Source organism: Lepus europaeus, chromosome 9, assembly GCF_033115175.1.
Source record: "Lepus europaeus isolate LE1 chromosome 9, mLepTim1.pri, whole genome shotgun sequence".
In the NCBI taxonomy this organism is placed as follows: domain Eukaryota; kingdom Metazoa; phylum Chordata; class Mammalia; order Lagomorpha; family Leporidae; genus Lepus; species Lepus europaeus.
In genome coordinates this window covers 74,593,873-74,617,905 of record NC_084835.1, presented here as the reverse complement: position 1 = coordinate 74,617,905, position 24,033 = coordinate 74,593,873, and the positions used below count along the sequence as shown (strand labels likewise).

The window sequence follows — 24,033 nt, the reverse complement described above, 5'->3', positions numbered from 1 at the left end:
CAGCTTCAGCTCCAAGCCACCCTTGGCCAAGTGTGGCCACTGATGACATGTAGAGAGTGATAACTATCTTTCCCTCTCTCTGTGGCTCCCGGGGTAAAATTAAAAAGTTGCAACAGGCAGGTCTGGGCTAGGCTGAAGCCAAGAACTCCACCCTATCTCCCACATGGGTGGCAAAAGCCCAGGAACTTGGGCCATCTTCTGCTATCTTCCCAAGCACGTCAGCAGGAAGCAGGATTGGAAGCAGAGCAGCTGGGACTTGAATTTATGCTCTAGGGATGCTGGCATCTGCAAGCTGTGGCTTAACCCACTGCAGCACAACACCAGCCCCAAATCAAAGAATTTTAACTAAAGTACACCTCAATAAAATTGCTTTTAAAATAGTAAATAGACGAAGAAATTCTGGTACTTCCTAATGTTAGGGTTCATTCATCACCCAAGTTAAATATTCATGTTGTAGACATAGGGTCACAAAATGCAACCCCTAAAGGAATCCAGTAAGGAAAGGTAAACCTATATTCTATCTGTAAAGTAGACAGTGCTGGCTGCTCCAGTGGATTGGTACCATACATGCCTAGTAATTCCAGATCTAAGTTTCCAAAGGAAATAGAAATATATATTCTTGTCAATTAAAACATTGGGAAAACTGTGTGATTCAAAAAGAATGCATCTGTAGATCAAATCCCCCTACCCCCCAATCATTTGGCAAACTGAGCAGAATACCTTGTACACTCTTATTTGTTCTTGTGTGTAAGATATGCTTTACAACAAGAAGTTTTAAAATGTGTATTAAAATTCATTTTGAGGGGCCGGCGCAGTGGCTGACTTGGTTAATCCTCAGCCTGCGGCACCAGCATCCCATATGGGCGCCGGATTCTGTCCCGGTTGCTCCTCTTTCAGTCCAGCTCTCTGCTGTGGCCTGGGAGGGCAGTGGAAGATGGCCCAAGTGCTTGGACCCTGCACCTGCATGGGAGACCAGGAGGAAGCACCTGGCTCCTGGCTTCAGATCGGCATAGCTCTGGCTGTAGCGGCCATTTAGGGGGTGAACCAACGGAAGGAAGACCTGTCTGTCTCATTGTCTATAACTCTACCTGTCAAATAAATTAAAAAACAAAAAAAATTCTTATTTTGAGGGGGCCGGTGTTATGGCATAGAGGGTTAGGTTAGGCTGTAGCCTGAGATGTCAGCATTCCACATGGGTGCCAGGTCATGAACCAGCTGCCCCCACTTCCAATTCAGCTCTCTGCTAACATGCCTGGGAAAGCAGTGGAAAATGGCACAAATGTTTGGTCCCCTGTCACCCATGTGGGGACCAAGATGAAGCTCCTGGCTTCAGCCTGGCTAGGCCAGGCCATTGAGGCCACTTGGAAAGTAACCAGTAGATGAAAGATCCTCTCCGCCCCTGTCTCTTCTCTCTCTCTCTGCAACTCTTTCAAATAAATAAATTTCAAATAAATAAATAAATAGAATGTAAGCAAATCTTGATAGGCCAAGAAAAGATTTTTGTTGTGAATATGCTTAGCTTTCTTCATGAGTCAAATAGCATGGGAATTTACTGTTTCAAACAAAGGGACAGAGCAAGTACTCACACCCCAAAGAAAACATCAACTGAAGCAAAGAGTCAGTGTCCAGGACATTCAAGCACTTGAGAGACTACTTAATGACACAGTTTTTCAAAGGCAGTAATTGAACAGTTATTCTTATAATAAAATAATTATTTTAATGAAGTATTTGAAATAATTTTAAACATCTGATCAATAAGATTATGCACAAATATGAGAGTATGCTGTACTTTACAAAAAATAAAGCTAAGCATTTAAATTTAAATATACAAAACAACATAAGTATAGATCTCTTCTTAAAGTATTCTTTTAACATATACATAATTTATAGCATTTTACATAACCTGCTGAAACAACAAATGTGGCCAATTTAAAACTTACTATGGTGTAGAATACGGCCATAACAAACCTTACTGGAAGAACAGGATGAAAAGTAACATACTTGAGGTGTTTTCTCCCCTGAATTCTTTTCCTAAGAAGCACAGCATTTCCCATTTTTTTAACCCTGCTCGGAGGACTTAATCTTTCTTTCTGTATGTGATTCTAACTAGAGCTATTATTTTTTACTAGTTACATTCTGCATAGGTGGAACTGAAAAAAGAAAAACAAGGAAAGAAAAGAGGGTTTGCTTTGCACATCTTCTTCCTCAGATGTACGATATGTTCCTCTCACTTACAGCGAACATCCCCCAACAGTGAGATGTTGTACAGTACCTTTTAAGAACAGAATCCAAAATGCAGTCATATCATTTAAAATTTTAAGTCATTAATTAGGATTTCTTTTAAATGCACTAAGATGTTTAATATTTAGGGTAACTAAAAGATTTTCCAAAAGAACGAAACCACAGAAAACCATCCTGCTTGGGATTTAAAAAATACAAAACAAAAAATGCCTACTTCTTTTTGAAATTCTATAGTTTGCATCCACATTTCCCTTTTTGGTTGGGCTGTGATGTTTTTCTTCCAACAACAACAACAAAATGGAATAGTTGTTTTGGAGTTCCAGTTCCACCCCCGCCCCCTTAGGCATATGCGGCAAGCTTCCTGTTTTATGACTCCATTTTCATTTTCCCCTCACCGGTTTGAACTCAGTGCCCTATCATTCCTTCCAATACTTTCCATGTTTTCTATATTTCAATGAGGTATATCAACAGCTTCAATTTTAAGGTTTCCCTGACAAGGATGTCCCCTCACTTAGTATGAGGAGCAGCACATGGTGAGATGAACCAGAGAATTAGCAATCACAAGCACAAACTACTCCCATTTGTCTCATTTTGACAACACTGGGACTTAGCCAACCAAAGTCACCACGGGCTCTACTCTCTGGTGTCACTTTCAACTACAGCAGGTGACTGTCCTAGTTACCTAAGCAATTCTGACTCCAACCCAGAAAACCTAACACTTTGGGATAGGCTCAGTATAAGATTAGATACATTTTTCTTGGTAAGTAATGATATATTACAGAAAGACATCTTATTTATTACAGTTTGACAAATGAAGCAAGTAGTAACAAACAGGGCCTTAGCTTACTGTAATTAAACACATAGGTAGACAGATACCTACTTCTGTGTAACCTGTTTCACAGCTGATTTTCAGAAAAGAAAGCTAAGTTCTAGTCTGTAAGAACCACATGGGATGTATAAGTAAGACTTAATAAGAGCCTATAATTGTAAACAATGGTCTTCCATATTGGTGATTATTTTTCAGAAAGAGAATTTCAGGATAGTGCAACAATGCTCGGTACATCTTCTTTGGCAGTAAACAGCAAAGATCTGAATGGAGAGTGGTCACTTCAGAAGGGCCAGGTATAGAGCTCGGGAATACTTCATCTCCCTTTCCTGTTCCATACAAAATATCAAGTCCCTGAGGCAGATTCTTGTGATTCTCGGACGAAGCAACTGTTTGGTGGCTGTCAGGCTGGATGTCCCAGAAGCAAGAAGGTTGTCTTTTAAGCCCTAAACGAGGCAAGGGGAAGTGAGAGAAAGAGAAGCAATTTAAAATAAGCAATCTTTCATAAATGGACAGCCTGTCAATGCTAGCATATAAGGAGAGCCTACCTCTGGTCACTGGGTCAGGTACTTAGATCTTATGATGATGAAGACTCAACTCCACCCTCTGTCTCAAACGGCTACTACAGCTTGTTTAATTCTTAAGTCTGTTACTTCGATGCTGACAAGAGCCTCTGAATTGATTTCTCCACTTTCACATTCTACTTTGCTCCATTCTTTCCTGTATGTTGGAGGCCAGACCTTCCTCTTTAAAGGTATCATACAAAATTTTTCAAAGTGATGGATATGTTTGTCATTTTGATTATGGTGATCATTTCCCAGAGGTATATGTATTCATGAAAATATACCAAATTGTACATTTTAAAGGTGTGCAGTCTTTCGTTTATCAATCAAAACAGAAATCTTGCATTATTCAGATGCCACCACACGATTCCAAAATCTTCAATTGTCAGAGTGGCCACTTGAGCAATTATTAAATGCTGAGAACCATGTTAAGCACTTTTCACACATTATTTTTCTATCATACAATGTGATAGCAAATTATGTGAGTGCTGTCCTCTTTTACCAAATGAGAAAACGGAATCTAGATAGGTTTAGCAATCTGTTCAAAGTCACATTAAAGGTTGTTAAACTGCTACTTGATTTCTCTAATTCGATCTAAAGTGAGCAATCTTAATCACTATGCTATACGATCTACCATACTAGGTACAAACTCAATACCCTGGCTTCTCTGCTGTCTTAGTTCCCATTGTTCCTTTATAAAGCAACTTAATTCCAGCTATAGAGTTCCTCTGCCAATAGGCAGAGTCGAGCAAAGGGGCCATCTAGGTCAATCTACTCTCATGTGTTAAGATGCATTTCAGATTTGCCTACCTGCCTCCCACCTACTAAGGAATTCTTTCTGAGGCAATCACCTCACCCTGTAGGACAATAATTTTCATATGCTCCCATCAACACACAGCTACCAGATCAAAGGTTTTCTGAGAACAGTGGCTATTGTTTATGACCCCTCTAAAGCTTAGCAACGTAAACAGAACAACATAGATTATCAATAGTATTTTCTGAATTCTGTTTAAAACAAAACAACCAGTGTGAATTTTAAATGTCATTAAAAAAATGAATGAAACCCAAGACCCCCATATAAAGACAGTTTTAAAAACATCAGTATGTCTACACCTGTTATTTTAAAAATAAAATTAGAAGTGAAAAACACAGAATTTCCAAAGGATAATTTTGTAAAAATGAAACCCTTTCTTACTTTGATTTTACTATAGTTTCAAAAGCCATCTCAATAGGGTAGTAACTCTCCTTTATCCATCCAAAAGACATAATAAATGACATTTACCTAACACAGGAAGAAAATCTTCTAGTTCTGCAAATTGTAATTACTCCTTCCCCATTTTGGGCCGCTTTGCTTTAATGAAGCAGAGGGAAATCCTTTAAGTTCTCCAAAACAACTGGGTCAAAAACAGTCAATTTGGGGCAGGTGGCTGGCCCAGCGGTTAAGTTGCTGCTTGAGATGCCCATATCCCATATTGCAGTGCCTGGTTCGAGTACTGGCAAGTTTGCTTCCTGCTAATGCATACCCTGGGAAGCAGCAGATAATGACTCAGGTGCTTGGGTCACTGCCATCCATGTGAGAAACCAAGATGGACTCTGGGCTTCCTGGCTTTGGCCTGCCCCAGTCCTGATTATAGCAGGCATCTGGGGAGTGAACCCAAAGATTAGAAGACCTCTCTCTCTCTCTGCCTTTCAAACGCAATGGGGAAAAAACAGTCAACTTAATTCCAAGCATGCTCACAGCATGATGTGGGAAGTACTTTATCTGATGATCAAACAAAATTTCTTTAAAGAATACTATCCAGTTCTGGAAGTATATGCTATCACAATCATATTTCTTTTTTTAATTAATTAATTAATTAATTTGAGATACAGAGCCACAGAGTTTTCCATCTGCTGGTCTACTCCCTAAATGGCCACAATAGCCAGAGCTGGGCCAATCCAAAGCCAGGATCCAGGAAGCTCCTCAGAGTCTCCCATGTTGGCGCAGGAGCCCAAGCACTTGGACCAGCCTCCACTGCTCTCCCAGACCATTAGCAGAGAGATGGATCAGAAGAGGAAAAGCCAGGGCATAAACTGGCACCCCATATGCAATGCTGGTGCTGCAGGCAGAGGCTTAACCTACTATGCCACAGCACTGGCCCCCAAAATCATATCTCTACACTCATTAGGCTATATTTGTTCACAAGTAATCATGTAGCAAATTTTGGAAAGTCCACATTCTACAAGAAGGAAAGACAGATTGCTCTTGGCTGCTTATCCTGGGGTACAGCCAGTCTCTTATCCCTTCTACAGAATTCTTGGTAATGAATTCAACTCGCATAAATATAGGTGTCAGGCTCTGTACCTTCTCTCTGCTGAACACAGCAGCTAAGCCCTAGCCTGTCACTCTTCTTTGCAGCATCACCACTCTGAGATGATGTAACTCAGATGTCACCTTAGCTACTGTAAATTATTACCATCATAATATTTTAATAAGAATTGCTTAGAATGGGCCCACTAATTCAGCTTTAAGAAATGGAATAAAAAATACACATTAGGAATAAAGTTAATAATATGGTAATATGTGCCATTGGTCATGAGTGGCAATTTTGTGTCTATAAGAGTCATTTGTTTAAAACTACAGTATATTCAATGAAACATTTTCTTTAGCCATAAAATAGACATATTATGCTAAAGCTGAATCTGTATACATCTGCAAATGTTTCCCGTCAAGAGTGTGCCCAACATCATTAGTTCAGGGTTTTATATGAATTTTTTAATTAAGTGGCTGGCTGGATACTATGTTTTGATAATTCTATTTCAATGTAAATGCCCAGAAATCTGTCACATGTTCATCAAAAGACATGTAGAAGAATGTTCAACATTTTATTCACAATAGCCCTAAATTCAATGCCCTTAACAGTAAATTGCAGAGGTAAGCATTCTGGCTATAGCAGGTAAAACCACTGCCTGCAACACCGGCATCTCTTCTGGGCACCGGTTTGAGTCCCAGCTGCTCCACATCTGATCCAGATCCCTGTTAATGGCCTTGGTCCAAGTGTTTAAGACCCTGACACCCATGTGGGAGACCCAGATGAAGTTCCTTGCTCTTGGCTTTGGCCTGGCCCAGGTGCTGGCCATTGTGGCCATTTGGGGAGTGAACCAGTGGATGGAAGATATTCTCTCTCTTTCTCTCCCTCCCCCCTTTACCCTCCTCCTTCCCTGTCTATTAACTCTTTCAAAATAAATAAATAAATCTTATGAAATGGCTCAGACACAAAGGAATACACATTTCTATCAACTTCCAAAACAGACAAAAGCAAAAAACAACAGTGAGTCTCCTATGGGTCAATGAGAAGTGATTAGGAGGGGAACCAAGGCTCTTTGGAGTTCTGATGATTTTCCCACCCTGATTTGCCTATGTCTCCACAGCAGTAGCCCTGCTGTGAAAAGTCAGTGAACTTACAATTCATGTACTTTGTGCATCAATGTTATTCCTCAATAAAAAATTAAATAACTAACAACAACAACAACAAATCTTGTCTTGATAGGAAATTGGAAGGGAGCAAAAGGAGAAAAAGGAAAGAAAACAAGGCAAAATTGTTAAACAGAAAAAAATTAAAGAGACTGTCATCTGAGTAAGGAACAAAGGGGTCACAGTTCATGCTCGTCATGTGAGGAGCCTGAAGGATCCAGGGAAAAGAGCTGCATTACAGCTGCCAGGACGGGGTGAAAAGGAGGCCATTCCAACAGGACGCAGCCGAGGCCAGAGGCAACATTATAAATGAAACAAACCCCAAGGGACATCTAGTAACCCAACAGAAACGTCTTTCATATTTCACAAGTTTATGAAGGTGACAGCATCTCTTCCCCAAAGACCGACTGACTTAGAAAGTCAACCTTTCTTGAACCTCAACACAAAATATATGTACAATATTTTTATTCCTATGCTTATGGTTCAGGGAGGCTTCACAATGCCCTGGCCAGAATACTTAGCTCCTTCTCAATTATGCATTGCGAAGCATGATGGGGAATGCAGACAACAAATGGGTTTTTTCACCATCGGTTTTAGCTATCTGTTGTCCTACTGAGTCCTTTCCCCAAAGCTGACTAGCACTAATTTGTGGTCACACTCTACTATCAATGCCAAGCACATTAATACAACTAAGGGTCTGAAGTTTGTAGGAAGGACATACAGGCTCTCTTCACAATGTACTGTGTATTTTTGAAATAGTTTTTCCACTCAACTTTCTACATGAGGATATTCCTTAGTCTAGGATAAAATGGAAGGTGAAAGAAATAATTCACTTCCCAATTCACAACAGATGTCCCAGGGAACCTAGTCAAACCTAAATGTTAACCTGCTCTAACACTGCCTAATCAACTCAGCCTTCATTAATTCATTAAACTATATCACTAAATAAAGCTTAGTTTTAGGGGCTGGTGCTGTGGCATGGTGGGTGAAGCCTGCAATGCCAGCATCCCATATTGGCGCTGTTACAAGTCCCAGCTGTTCCACTTCTGATCTAGCTCTCTGCTATGGCCTGGGAAAGCAACAGAACATGTTGCAAATCTTTGGGCCTCTGCACCTGCTTGGGAGATCTGGAAGAAGCACCTGGCTCCTGATCGGTCCAACTCCAGCTTTTGTAGCCATTTTGGGGAGTGAACCAGCAGATGGAAGTCCTCCCTCTCTCTCTGCCTTTCTGTAACTCTGCGTTTCAAATAAATAAAATAAATAATCTTTAAAAAAAACCCTTAGTTTTACAATGAAACTTCTTTAAAAAATGATTTATTTATTTGAAAGGCAGAGTGACATGGGGTGGGGTGGGGTGGGGGGCAGGGAGAGAAGGTGGGAGAGAGAGAGATCTTCCATCCACTGGTTCACTCTCCAAATGGCCTAAATAGCCATGCTGGGCCAGGCCAAAGCCAGGAGCCTAGAATTACATCTGAGTCTCCCACATGAGTGGAAGGGGCCCAAGTACTTGGGCATATTCTGCATTAACAGGGAGCTGGACTAAAAGAGGAGCACGCAGCCAGGACTCAGACCACTCAAATGGGATGCTGGCATCACAGGCAGCAGGTTAATCTGCTGTGCTACAACACCACTCCTAATGAATCTTTTCAAGGAAAAAAAACTGAATATCACTAGCTACCAACTTCAAAGAAATAACACCATTTTATGAATGACATAAAGTAAGCCAAAATACTAGGCATCCAATTTTCATCCCCTCAACTTAACAGAGGTGTGAAATAAAAGCTTTTCTACTTCTTTTCTCCCATTTCTTTAAATTAGATCACTTCTACATTGTTAGAAGCGGGAACAACATCATTATGAGCCCAAGGATTTCACGACCTATGAACATTCTGACTTACTTCATAGGAGTCTGGAATTTCAAGAACCACTATCCCAAGTAACTTAGCTTCATGCTGGACAGTATTGATCCAATTCAAAATTTTCTGAGAACTTGCTAAGAGTGAAGAACCATGCTACATACCACAGTGGTAAATACTAGCTATCTCCTACTTAAGAAACCCCAAACTATCTCTCTATGCCATAGTTTGTCTGAAAACTAGATATAGTGACAGCAATTATCTCTTAGGTTGGTCTGAAGACTAAATGAGAGCAGTACCTGGCACACAGTATAACTCTATAAATGCTGGCCCTTTTTATCCCAACTAGTTTATTAGTCAGCTGGGGAGGCTCTGAAGGTTTATATATAGAAGTAAGGTAGCCCTAGCTCCAGACCTTTTCTCCCACCAACTTTTTTCCCCATGTCCTCTTTATTCTCTCATGTCCTTGCTAACCCACTGGCCAGCAAACAAGAGAAAAAAGTTCATGTTGTCACATTTAAATTGTCCCTTCCAGTGGAATTTCTGAATTTTAGTAGAACTTTTTAACAAAGAAAAATGGAGAAGCAAAGATTCACTACATTTCTCAGACTCTCTTCCTAATTTATAGTCTAAGTCTCAACCGAATGATACCATGGTACCTCTTAAATGATGACTCGACTCTTAAACTTTGAGGAAAAACCAAGGACTAGACATGGGAATTAGAGAGTAGAATGAAGACCTGGCTCCAGAACAAAACTTGAACATCTAAGTTTTAGAAGCAAGGATAAATAAAAGTGTCGTGGATGCCTGACCAGCGGAACAGGAACACTGAAAAATCTGTATTCTAAACACCTGCACTTAAGAGAACCACAGAGCAGAAAAGACTGAGCTTTGAGACTGACTGCCCTCTGCTGGTCAACATGCAGACTTGTGAAGCTACAGAACTCTCCTTTATCACCTTCATTTTACAATCCCTTTTGAATTATTTCAGAATGCAGACAACTCTGCACATTTAACTTCTGCCCTAGAATGTTGTCATGCCTAACTATATGTGTTTCAACAGTCTTTCACTGGAGCAAACAGATTTAAGGGACATGGAATCATGAGCTTTGAATTCTAATTTTAGTTCTGTAATTACGGGAGCATAAAGATAATATACTAATTGGCATATGTTATTGACCACCCTCCATCTTTATCTCCAACAAGAACACTCTTAAATTCCAGACCCCAATCTTCAATTTCCTAATGAGGTGTCCAACTGAATGTACTCTAGGTATTCCAAATTCAATTCAAACCATTATTTCTTCCTTTTTCCCTCTTCTCTTTCATATTTCAAGGAGTGGTAATATCAACCACCTCCAAAGACCAGGCCAGAGAACTAGAGGACACCTTCAATTCGCTTTTCCTTTATAGTCTACCCAACACTTATTAGCAATTCTATCTCCATAACAGCTCCCAAACCAGCAACTTCTTTCCACATTTTTCACTTCTGCTAGATTACTTCAGCAAACTTCTAAGTAGTCTCAAGATATCTAGTGTTGGGCCAGCGCCGTGGCTCAACAGGCGAATCCTCTGCCTTGCGGCGCTGGCACACTGGGTTCTAGTCCCGGTCGGGGCGCTGGATTCTGTCCCGGTTGCCCCTCTTCCAGGCCAGCTCTCTGCTGTGGCCAGGGAGTGCAGTGGAGGATGGCCCAAGTGCTTGGGCCCTGCACCCCATGGGAGACCAGGATAAGTGCCTGGCTCCTGCCATCAGAACAGCGCGGTGCGCAGGCCACAGCGCACCAGCCGCGGCGGCCATTGGAGGTTGAACAAACGGCAAAGGAAGACCTTCCTCTCTGTCTGTCTCTCTCACTGTCCACTCTGCCTGTCAAAAAGTGTAAAAAAAAAAAAGATATCTAGTGTTAATACTGCTTACACTGCAATGAGAAATATTTTCTTTTCTTTTTTTTTTTTTTCTGACAGGCAGAGTGGACAGTGAGAGAGAGAGAGAGAGGCAGAGAGAGAGAGATAGAAAGGTATTCCTTTGCTGTTGGTTCATCCTCCAATGGCCGCTGCGGCCGGCGCACTGCGCTGATCTGAAGGCAGGAGCCAGGTGCTTCTCCTGGTCTCCCATGCGGGTGTAGGGCCCAAGCACTTGGGCCATCCTCCACTGCACTCCCAGGCCACAGCAGAGAGCTGGCCTGGAAGAGGGGCAACCGGGACAGAACCCGGCGCCCTGACTGGGACTAGAACCTGGTGTGCTGGCGCTGCAGGCGGAGGATTAGCCTATGAGCTGCAGTGCTGGCCAGAGAAATATATTTCTAAAATAAGAAATAATCTAACAATAGTATTTTCCTGCTTACAGTGCTTAATGGCTAAAATATCTCCTAGAGAACCAAGTCAAATATCTATACACGACACATATGGTTATCCACGACCCCATCAAAGCTTATCTCCCTAGTCTCATCTCTCATTTCTCTTTCTGTCTCACACTTGTATTACTAGTGGATGAAGCATTTTCCCAAATTCACTCACTCACACACTCTCTTTCCAACTTTGCCTTTTTTTTCTTTTGTAAAGATTTTATTTATTTGAGAGGTAGTTATAGACAGTGAGAGGGAGAGACAGAGAGAAAGGTCTTCCATCTGCTGATTCACTCCCCAGTTGGTCACAACAGCTGGAGCTGAGCTGATCTGAAGTCAGGAGCCAGGAGCTTCTTCTGGATCTCCTACATGGGTGCAGGGGCCCATGGATTTGGGCCATGTTCTGCTGCTTTCCCAAGCCATAGCAGAGAGCTGGAGTGGAAGAGGAGCAGCCGGGACTAGAACCAGTGTCTATGGGATGCTGGTGCCACAGGCAGAGGATTAACCTACTGCACCACAGTGTCAGCCCCTCTAACTCTGCCTTTCAAATAATTAAATAAAATCTTAAAAGAAAAAAGTGTATTAGTGCTTGCCAGGAGCTGAGAGGAGTGATAGCTAATGAGGGGAGTGATAACTAAGGGCTAAAGAAATATGAATACTGCTTTGTGAGGTAATGAAATGTCCTGGGATTAGGCGGTAGTGATGATTGCATAGTCCTGTGACTATACTAAAAACTACTGAATTGAACATTTTAAAATAGTAAATTTATTGTATGTGAATTGGCACATAATAGTAAGTCAAAAGTCCTAATGAACACTTCTAACATAAACCTTTTTACTCTTCCATTCAATAATTTATGAAATTCTTGGGGGAAATGCATTTTTAGTAGGAATTCAATAATGTACTTCATTTTTCTTGGGGAAAATGGTTAAGTAAGATTTCTAATGCCACAAAAAGTACCATTGCACGTACACCTAAGGCAGATTGATTGTTTTCATGTAAACCTGGGTTTTTACTAGCAACATCAGTTGAAAAATTTGAACATTCAATTTCAGCAAATTTAACAGAGATTATTATATAGGGGAGGGCACTGTGGTGTAGTGGGTGAAGCCGCTGCCTGCAGTGCTGGCATCCTGTATGTGCACTGGTTCAAATCCTGGCCGCTCAACTTCCAATCCAGGTCTCTGCTTTGGCCTGGGAAAGCAGTAGAAGATGGCCCAAGTCCTTGGCTCCTGTATTCATGTGGGAGACCCAGAAGAAGCTTCTGACTTCAGACTGACGCAGCTCCCTTCTGCTTGCTGGTAATCTTTATATACTAGGAAAATTGTGCTTTTCAGCATCTCTAAAGTATGAACCAAATAAATGCATGCAAGACTAAAAGAACTGGTACATTAGGGAATAATATAACTGGTTATATGAGACTACTACAACTTAAAAAGAGTAATACTAGTCTAAATTATAGAAACATCACTCAAAGAGACACAGTATGTCAAGAAATGGCTTCCAGGAATCCTAAAAACCTCATAGGAATCATAGTAAAACTGGAAAACTTAAAAAATAAAAACCTTTTCAGCAAAAGCTCGTCGATGAATAGGCTAACTATACTTAAAAGTGCTTTGAAGAAAAAAAATACCACACAAAGTCTCAAATATTATATATAAAATACAAGTAAGACAACTGACCAAAACGCTTAAATGAAGCAGTGGAAGGTAGTAATAAAAAATACTGGAGGAGGAGCTGGTGCCATGGTGTAGTGGGTAAAGCTACCACCTGCAGCATTGGCATCCCATATGGGCGCTGGTTCTAGTCCCAGTTGCTCCACTTCCTATCCAGCTCTCTGCTATGGCCTGGGAAAGCAGTAAAATATAGCCAAGTCCTTGGGCCCCTTCACCCACATGGGAGACCCAGAAGAAGATCCTGGCTCCTGGTTCCAGATTGGTTCGGCTCCGGCTGTTGTGGCCAACTGGGGAGTGAACCAGCAGACAGAAGACCTTACTTTCTGTCTCTCCCTCTGTCTATACCCCTCAAATAAGTAAATAAAATCTTTTAAAAATATATTTGAGGAAAAAACAGTAATCTTAAAGTTTCCCAGAGAGCTCTGAATAGATAACTCAATATATTATATATATGTGTGTGTGTATATATGTATACATGTATACATATATATACATAAATATATGATGCTAATTTCCAAGTATCCACTGGCAATTTTTAAAAGAACCAGGACTTCTGGGCCAGTTTATGGTGCAGCAGCTTAAGCTGCCAGCTGTGATGCTGGCATCTTGTATCATAGCATAGGTTCAAGTCCTGGTTGCTCTGCTTCTGATCCAGCTCCTTGTTAATAGGCCTGGGAAAGCAGTAGAAGACAGCCCTAGTGCTTAGACTCTTGTCACCCACGCAGGAGACCTGGAGTTTCAGGCTCCTTGCTTCAGCATGGGCCAGCTCTGGCCATTGAGACCATGTGGGGAATGAACCATCAGATGGAAGATCTCTGTGTCTCCCACTCTATCACTCTGCCTTTCAAATAAATAAAATAAAATTTTTTTTTCCCTTCAACACCTCTCTCTCTCTGCAACTGGCTACTCTTGGAAACATGGCAATGACTTTGCTGTGAAGATTTTTATCTTTATTTAATGAATATAAATTTCCAAAGTACAGCTTATGGATTACAATGGCTTTCCTCCCCCAACTTCCCTCCCACCCGCAACCCTCCCCTTTCCCACTCGCTCTCCCCTTCCATTCACATCAAGATTCATTTTCAATTCCCTTTATATACAGAAAATCAATTTAGTATATATAAAGATTTCAACAGTTTTCTCCCACATAGCAACACAAAGTGAAAAAATACTGTTGGAGTACTAGTTATAGCATTAAATAACAGTGTACAGCACATTAATGACAGAGATCCTGCATGATATTTTTAAAAAAGATTAATTTTCTATGTAAATAAATAAATCTTAAAAATTATATATATATATATATATATATATATATATATATATATATATATATATATATAAGAACCACCAGGCTAACAAGGTACTTTACCTTTTCCCTGTATTACTGGTTCCAAGTACTGCCCTAATCATGCTTAATTATAATGTAGGAAAGGCCAGTTCAGCATAAATCCAGCAAAGCTGTGATAAAAGAACTATAACTTTTTTGGGCTATTAAATTATAAGCAAGCTGAGACTTAGTTCTATTCTCACCACTGTATTGAGCACAACTGGATAACTGAACGAATGAATACAACATCTCAACATTAGGAGTCTATTATGACTCCTAATAGGCAACAGAAAATGAGACTAACAAAGATATACAAATGAAATCAAGGATTTTTAGAAAAATAGCTGATACTGATTAGAGACTAACCAACAGGAACATTCATATAGCACTAGCAGGCAGATAAACTAGTTTAATTTTGGGGGACAGCAACTGGAAATACATATTTTTGGAAAATGTAATAAAAATCTATCTGCTTGTTCACTCCCCAAATGACTTCAACCACCAGGGCTGGGCCAGGCCAAAGCCAGGAGCCTGGAACTCCATCTGGGTCTCCCACACAGGTGTTGGCAGGAGCCCAAGTATTTAGACCATCTCCCACTGCTTTTCCAAACACAGTAGCAGGAAGCTGGATCAGAAGTGGGCATCACATTTCTGTCTTTCTCTTACTATTTCCAATGGGTCTCTCATTGTCAGCTCTTCCCAGATCACTTTTGTTTTCTCATCATTACACACTTTTTATTGCCTCAGGTTTATTATTTCTTTTAGCTCTCTCCCACCTCTTTTTTAATATTTATTTTATTTATTTATTTAAAAGAGTTACAGAGAGAAAGGAGAGGCCCTGCATCTGTTGGTTCACTCCCCAGATGGCCACAACAGCTGGAGCTGTGCCAATCCAAAGCCAGGAGCCAGGAGCTTCTTCCAGGTCCCCCATGCAGGTGCAGGGGCCCAAGGACTTGGGCCATCTTCTACTGCTATCCCAGGCCATAGCAGAGAACTGGATAGGAAGAGGAGCAGCCAGGACTAGAACTGCCGCCTATATGGGATGCCGGCACTTCAGGCCAGGGCTTTAACCCATCTCTTTAATTGTGGTTTAACAGGTTAAGCCACCACCTGCAATGCCAGCATCCCAATATGGGTGCCAGTTTGAGTCTCACTGTTCCACTTTTGATCTAGTTCCCTGCTAATGTGCCTGGAAAAGCAGTAGAACATTGCACAAGTACTTGGGACCCTGCACCCATGTTACAAACCTGGATGAAGTTCCTGGCTCTTAGCTGATCTGAAAGATCTCTAACTCTGCTTTTCAGATAAAAATAAATCTTTAAAAAAAATTATGCTCTGGGTATGTCTGTACATGTGTCTTCAGAAGAAATCAGCATTTTAAAAAAAGATTCATTTTATCTGAAAGGCAGAGTTACAGAAATAGGGAGAGACCCAGAGAAAGACATCTTCTATCCTCTAATTTACTCCCCAGATGGCTGCAATGGCCAGGGCTGGACCAGCCTGAAGCCAGGGACTTCATCCAGGTCTCTTACAAGAGTGCATGGGCCCAAGCACTTTGGCCATCTTCCACTGGAAGGAGCTGGATCAGAAGTAGAACAGCAGGGACTCGAACTGGAGCTTATATGGGATGCTTGCATTGCAAACAGTGGCTTAACTGGCTATGCCACAACACCAACTCCAGAAATTAGCATTTAATCAGCAGACTGAATAAAGAAGGTCTACCCTCATCATGTAGGGGTGGGACACTGTCCCATCCACTACGGGTCTGGAAAGAATAAAAAGGCAGAAGGGTGAATTCACTCTCTCTTTGGGAGCTATGACATCCATCTCTTAACCCTGGAAATGAGAACTCCAGGTTCTTATTCCACTGGCACAGCTCCACCCCATTACCCCACTACTCATGGCACCGACAATCTCAGGCCTTCAGTCACATACTGAGAGCCAGCACTGGCTCCCCTGGTTCTCAAGACTTCACACTAGGAATGAATTAAACCACTAACTTTCCTGGGTCTCTAGGTTGCAGGCAGCACATCGTGGGACACTTTGGCTTTCATAATTGTGAGAGCCAGTTCCCATTAAAACAAACAAACAGAAAACCAGAGGGGTCGGCAGTGTGGCACAGTGGGTTAATGCCCTGGCCTGCAGTGCTGGCATCCTATATGGGCACCGGTTCAAGACCCGGCTGCTCCACTTCCAATCCAGCTCTCTGCTGTGGCCTGGGAAAGCAGTAGAAGATGGCCCAAGTCCTTGGGCCAGAGACCCTGAAGAAGTTCCTGGCTCCTGGCTTCAGATTGGTGTAGCTCTGGCCATTGCAGCCAATTGGGGAGTGATCCATCGATGGAACACCTCTCTCTCTCTCTCTGCGTCTCCTCTCTTTGTAACTCTGACTTAGAAAATAAATGAATACATTAACAAAAAAACCCCTCATTTAGTTATATATATCCTATTGGTTCTGTTTCTCTAGAGAACTTTAATACAATGTCCACGATAGATTAAACCACATGATATAGAAAACACTTTTGGGGTAACTGCATTATAGTAGTTAAGAGTACAAACATCAAATTCTCTGGATATATAACTTGGCTCTTCTACTTAGTGTGGAATTACTCCTGTCAAGACCTTTACTTAGAGAAAGCAATAGTATGTTCTCACAGAGGAACTGTGAAGACTAATGAATACACTCTAAGTGCTTGATAAAGGTAAACTATGATTACTGTATATGTATTTTTAAAGTATATACATAATCTTATTAGACTGAACTATATGAAATTGTCAATACTTAATCATTTTTAACCATAATAATGGCAAGTTTATATGGTTTAACCAAATAGATTCATGGGAATTTTCAGGAAGGATATCCAGGAAACTTAAGAGCTGCCTTTAATACACTAATCTGTGTATTTTCAACCTGACCATAGTTAAATACCCCCTCTCTCTTAAATAAGAAACTATCTACACTCCTTGCTTGAAGCAGTATTATATTAAAAGTATGGCAGACACAGGGGACCTCCTCCCTCTCCCCAAATTAACAATCATTTACTTACTGAGCAATCTATCTTCTTACAGTGCTCTTTTAGGAAGACTCTTCTTCATTTCAGAGAAAACTGAAGACTTAAAAGAACTCTGGTACTAGAAAGGTTCTCAGAGACTGTATATTTAGGTAAACTCATTTAAACATTGTCAGAAGCATTCCTAAAATCTGATCTAAATAATACTTTCCAAAGAGCTCTGCCTTAATAATTCTATACAATTAGCTTTTTATAAGTGGGTAGAGTTACAGATGGTCAAGAAATAAAAACAAAATAATATTTTCTGACAGATACAGTCATAGAAATGGGCCAGATACTTGGTGCAGCAGTTAGGACACCACTTGAGGCACCCTCATCTCATATGAGAGTTCCTGGGTATGAGTCCTGGCTGGACTACACATTTCAGCTTCTTGTTAATGCACACTCTGGGAGGCAGTAGGTAATGGGTGAAGTATCTGGGTCTCTGTTATCCACATGAAGTCCTCAATTGAGGTCCCAGCTCATACCTTTACCCTGGCCCAGCCCCACTTGTTCTGGGCAACTGGGAACTGAGCTAGCAGATATAACATCTCAGTCTCTTTATTTCCCTTTTTAAGATTTTTTTAAAAATTTATTTGAAAGGCAGAGTTAGAGAGAGGGAGAGATAAAGATCTTCCATCTACTGGTTCACCCACCAAATGGTGGCAATGTTTGGGGAACACTCATATGAGATGCGGGAAATGTAGGTGGCAGCCTAACCCACCTGCACATTGCTGGTCTCTCTTTCCCTTTCAAATAGAAGAGAAAGAGAAAGAGAAAGGAGAGACAGGAAGGGAGGGGAGAGGAAGAGAAGGGGAGGGAAGGGAAGGGAAAAAGAAAAAGAGAAAAAGGATAAGGAAAAAGGAATCAAAGAAGAAATGATGGGCACACTGTGTTTGAAAAAACTACCACAGATCTAGTATGTTGGAGGCCCTGCATTGCTTGCTACACAATCGAATGATTAATAGAAAGGAATGGTGGGGAAATCCCTAGGAGCATCTTCTCTGAAGACAAAGAGGTGGATTACAGCCCACGCTGCCTCCGGTGTTTTTCCTCTCATCTGGTATGGTCACACGTCAATCATCTGAGTTCCAATCGCTGTGGTACCATCACTGCCTTTTCAGCTCACTCCCACCTAGCTTCCCCAGACTTCTTTTTTGGCAATGAATAGGAAGTTGCTGCTTTCTGGGATTGTTTAAAAATCAGGTGCTCACTACTTGGCACTGAACTAGCTGACTTTCACTTTCCAGAAACAGCATACCATGGAAGCATAGAAATAAAAGGAGGGGAAGAGAGAATACTTGCCTTAAGGATTAGCATAAAGGGGAAAAACTAGCTATCCACCACACAGATTTCCACACCAAAGAAAAGATATTTGCACCACAGTAAATCAGGGAAATTTTTCTCAAATAAATTCAAATTAGGAATGTCCAGATGATTTCATGTTCTCCATTTAGAAAATATGATTATTTTTTCTTTTCCATAACTATGGAATTTGAAATTTCAAAATAGTAGGCACCCAATACAAACTTGCCAAATTAATATGAGTTTTTCTTTCTTAGTAATCTCAAACTCTTAGGTACTTCTTTATTTTTTTAAAAGATTTATTTATTTGAGAGGCAGAGTTACAGACAGAAAGAGGGAGACAAAGAGAAAGGTCTTCCATTTGCTGGTTCACTCCCCAAATGGCCACAATGGCAGGAACTGGGCTGATCTGATGCCAGGAGATTTTTCCAGGTCTCCCACGTGGGTGCAGGGGCCACCTTCCACTGCTTTCCCACACCATTAGCAAGGAGCTGGATCAGCAGTGGAGCAGCCAGGACTCAAACTAGCACCTACATGGGATGTGGGCTTAACTCGTTGCACCACAGTGCCAGCTGCCCAAAGTTTATTAAATACAATGCATTGGGGCTGGCATTGTGGCATAGGTTAAGCCTCTGCCTGCAGCACTAGCATCCCATATAAGTGGTGGTTCAAGTCCTGGATGCTCCACTTCTGATCCAGCTCCCTGGGAAAGCAGAGGAGGATGGCTCAAGTACTTGGACCCCTGCACCCACGTGGGACACCCTGAAGACACTTCTGGCTCTTGGCTTTGGATTGGCCCAGTTTCAGACATTACAGCCATTTGGGGAGTGAACCAGTGGATGGAAGACCTCTGTCTCGCCCTCTCTCTGTCTTTAACTCTGCCTCTCAAATAAACAAATCTTTAAAATTAAACAAATACATTTTACTACTTTTATACTGCTTCAGCACTGATTTGTAGATAACTTTTTTTTCAAACAAGTTCAGTTCATTTCTTTAAAAAAATGATTCATTTCTTATGTAATCTTTAAAGTCATACAAGTAGAAACAAATGAATCTGGGCTCACTTCAGAATCTGAAGATTACATGTAACCTAAAATGGGTTAGCCCCTAACAAGATATGTTACCCTTTAGAGGACCAGGTATTTAGTAGAGGAGAACTATTTTGTGTCTATGGCACCCAAATACAGGGTCAAATAATTATAGCAAACATCAAAAGATTAAACAGTTGCCTTTTAATTTTGATTATTTGTCCATAACCTTTTGAATCTCCTTGATCACCCCAAATGAGACAAACTATCCTAAAGCTTTAAATATCAACTTGGAGCCAGAAAAGGTAAATTGTCTCACTAGTAAAATAAATACTAGTAAGACCCAAAATATTTTTATTTTTATAGTTTTTTAGTATCTTATCACATTCACTTCAAAAGTAGACATTATATGTATATGTATGCATATACATTATTTTTTCTTGAAAACAGATATTAATATCAGAGTGAAGGATTCATGACTATGACTGGAATGTGGGGGAAAGAAGGGTATGTTGTCATTTATATGGTAGGATTCAGTGAAGCCATATTTATAACTAAATACCAAATGATAAGACACCCACACAATTAAGAAAAAACATGATATTTATCTTTCTGGGTCTAGCTTATTTCATTTAGCATAATGATCTGTAGCTCCATCCATTCTGCTGCAAATGTCAGGATTTCATTCTTATTTATGGCTAAATAATGTTCCATTGTGAATATATACCACATTTTCTTGATCCAGTCATCAGATCATGGACATCTAGATTGGTTCCGTATCTTAGTGACTATGAATTGTGCTGCTATAAACTTGGGAGTACAGGTATCTCTTTCATATGCTGACTTAATTTCCTTTGGATATATTCTCAGGATGGGATTGTTGGGTCATATCATATATATTTTTAGTTTTCTGAGCAATCTCCATACTATTTTCCACAATGGTTATACCAACTTGCATTCTCACCAATAGTGAATATTAAGGTACCTTTGTCTTCACAACCTCACCAGCATTTGTTGTTTTATGACTTCTGGATAATAGCCATTCTAACTGAAATGAAGTAATATCTTATGCTGGGTTTTATTCGCATTTCTCTGATGGCCAGCAATCCTGAGCATTTTTGCATGTGTCTATTGGCCATTTGTATTTCATCCTTTGAAAGATGCCTGTTCATATCTTTTGCCCATTTCCTAACTGGATTGTTTATTTTGTTGTTGAGTTTCTTGAGCTCCTTACATATTCTGGATATCAATCCTTTACTGAATGCATATTTTGCAAATATTTTCTCCCATTCTGTCTTCTGTCTGGTACCTCTTCACTTTTGTTAACAGTTTCTCTCACTGTGCAGACACTTCTTAGCTTGATGTAATCCCATGTGTCTATTTTTGCTTTTATTACCTGTGCTTCCAGAATCTTAACCAAGAAATCTTTGCTTAGGCCAATGTCTTGCAATGTTTCCTTTATGTTTTCCTCCAGTAAGTTGATAGTTTCAGGTCATAAGTTTGGGTTCTTGGTCCATTTTGAATTGATTATTGAATAGGATGCAAGATCGGAGTCCTCGTTTCAAATGCCAGCATGCAAAAACCCAGCTTTCCCAACACCATTTGTTGAAGAAATTGTCCTTTCTCCAGTGAATGATTTTAACTTGTTTGTCAAAAATTAGCTGGTTGTAATGCATGGGTTAATTTCTGGGGTTTCTATTCTGTTCCATTGATCTACATGTCTATTTTTGTGTTAGTACCAGGTTGTTTTGATTGTAACTGCCCTGTAGTATATCTTGAAATCTGGTATTTTGACAGTTCTGGTTTTGTTTTTATTGTTTAAGGCTGTTTTGGCTATTCAGAGTCTTGTGTTTATGTATTTTAACACTGTTTTTTTCTAATTTTATGAAGAATATCCTTGGAATTTTGATTGGGATCACACTGAATCTGTAAATTGCTTTGAGTAGTTTGGACATTTTGATGATATCAATTCTTCCAATCCATGAACATGGAAGATTTTTCCATTTTTTTGTGTCTTTCATTTCTTTACAAAAAAGTTTCAACTGAGTATCTACAGCAAACTGCTACAGAACATTTGTGGCACAAGATTTTTTTAGGTCACTTCTAAATACAAGTAAAAATTGGCCAGTGTCGTGACTCATGAGGCTAATCCTCTGCCTGTGGCGCCAGTACTCCAGGTTCTAGTCCCAGTTGCTCCTCTTCCAGTCCACTCTCTGCTGTGGCCCGGGAAGGCAGTGGAGGATGGCCCAAGTGCTTGAGCCCTGCACCTGCATGGGAGACCAGGAGGAAGCCCCATGCTCCTGGCTTCGGATTGGTGCAGCATGCCGGCCGCGGTGGCCATTTGGGGAGTGAACCAACAGAAGGAAGACCTTTCTCCCCCCTCCCACACTGTCTAACACTGCCTGTCAAATAAACATAAATGGTGAGCAATACAGATTGAGTTCTGCAATGAAATAATTTTATAAGTTCTATTCAAATAATACTTGTCTAATAATATTTGAAGAATATTTGGCTTAAAAATAGTTAAAGAATGTCCAAAATGAACTGGTTTTTTCAAGCTTCAGAAATTTTAAAAAGTGCAAGAAGGAAGAAATGTATTTTGGGAATGCACACTTAATTGGGTAAAAAATAGCCAAACTATTATCAGTATCGCATTTCCTTCTCTGGAAAAACTATTTTTTTTTTTAAATGAGAGTGACATTATTCTGATTTTCTTTTTTTTGTTTGTTTGGTTTTTGTTTTTTGTTTTTGACAGGCAGAGTGGACAGTGAGAGAGAGAGACAGAGAGAAAGGTCTTCCTTTTGCCATTGGTTCACCCTCCAATGGCCGCTGTGGCCGGCATGCTGTGGCCAGCGCACAGCGCTGATCCGAAGGCAAGAGCCAGGTGCTTCTCCTGGTCTCCCTTGGGGTGCAGGGTCCAAGCACTTGGGCCATCCTCCACTGCACTCCCGGGCCACAGCAGAGAGCTGGCCTGGAAGAGGGGCAACCGGGACAGAATCCGGCGCCCCGACCGGGACTAGAACCCGGTGTGCTGGCGCCACAAGGCGGAGGATTAGCCTATTGAGCCGCGGCGCCGGCCTATTATTCTGATTTTCAATCAAATTTTCTAGTTTATTACTGAGCAAAGGTCTAAAAAAGACTTTACCCATGTTAACCCAAGAACAAGAACTTGCCTCTAGAAAAACAGAATATACAAGAGGACTTCGAAAACTTCATGGAAAATTCATGTTATTTTTTTTTAAATAGTTGAGAATACTTGTTTTCAACATTGTACTCTTCACTTTTTTTTTTTTTTTAAATTATTTGACAGACAGTGAGAGAGAAACCGAGAGAAAGGTCTTTCCTCCATTGGTTCACCCTCCAAATGGCTGCTATGGCTGGAGCTACACCGATCCAAAGCCAGGAGCCAGGCGCCTCTTCCCGGTCTCCCATGTGGGTGCAGGGGCCCAAGCACTTGGGCCATCCTCCACTGCCTTCCTGGGCCACAGCAGAGAGCTGGACTGGAAGAGAAGCAACAAGGACCAGAACCCGGCGCCTATATGGGATGCCGGCACCGCAGCTGGAGGATTAACCAAGTGAGACACGGTGCAGGCCCAGGAAAATTCATGTTTTAATTCCATTTTCCATGAATTTTCTGAAGCCCCCTCGTTCTTATCCACATAGTTTATTTTGTTAGCAAATGAATGCTATTTTAAGTAAAAGATAGCACCATGTAGCTGATTTGGTACTGTAAATAATGTAATTTTTATAGAAATATCAGCATTTTTAAGCCATTTGAAATAATACTGTTTTTAAGGATAGGGGAAATTTTGCTTTGTTTTATTGAAATAGAAAAATAGAAAAAACTAATAAAGGACCAAAAAAAAGCCTAAAACTAATTTCTCTAATTTATTGTCAAGAAAAATGGCAATCTCTAAATGCTAATGGCAGTAGATTTACTTTTCTAAAATTTACTTTTAAAAAACCACCATCAGTACTATTCAGCTGTTAAAAAAAGAAAAAGAAATCCCATCTTTTGCAACAAAATGGAAGCAACCAGGAACCATTATGCTTAGTGAAACCAGCCAGTACCAAAAAGACAGAAACCATATATTTTCCCTGATCCGAGGTAACTAATAGAGTACCTAAAATGTAACGTATTAGAGTGAAATGGACATCTTGAGTCAATGATTGTTTATAGCCCTTGTCTTTTCTGTTGAGGAATGATGTGTTTTTTCTCTATACTATTTGTTGAATTATTTTACTTAATGTGGGGTTAATTTTATGATCATGAAGAGAACTGAAAGTAGATTTTTTGGGGCCGGCGCTATGCCGCAGTGGGTTAACCCCCTGGCCTGAAGCGCCAGCTTCCCATATAGGTGCCGG

General features: G+C 40.6%; 1 protein-coding gene across 1 annotated transcript in view; it reads right to left on the bottom strand.

Annotated features, from left to right (window-relative positions):
- Positions 1–1,855: 1,855 nt before the first annotated feature.
- TAF4B (TATA-box binding protein associated factor 4b) overlaps positions 1,856–24,033 on the bottom strand; it is a 131,579-nt gene continuing 109,401 nt past the window's right edge. Inside the window, exon 15 of the mRNA XM_062200244.1 lies at positions 1,856–3,513. Coding sequence (XP_062056228.1) covers positions 3,346–3,513 — 168 coding nt within the window. The 3' untranslated portion in view covers positions 1,856–3,345. The remainder of the gene's footprint in view (positions 3,514–24,033) is intronic.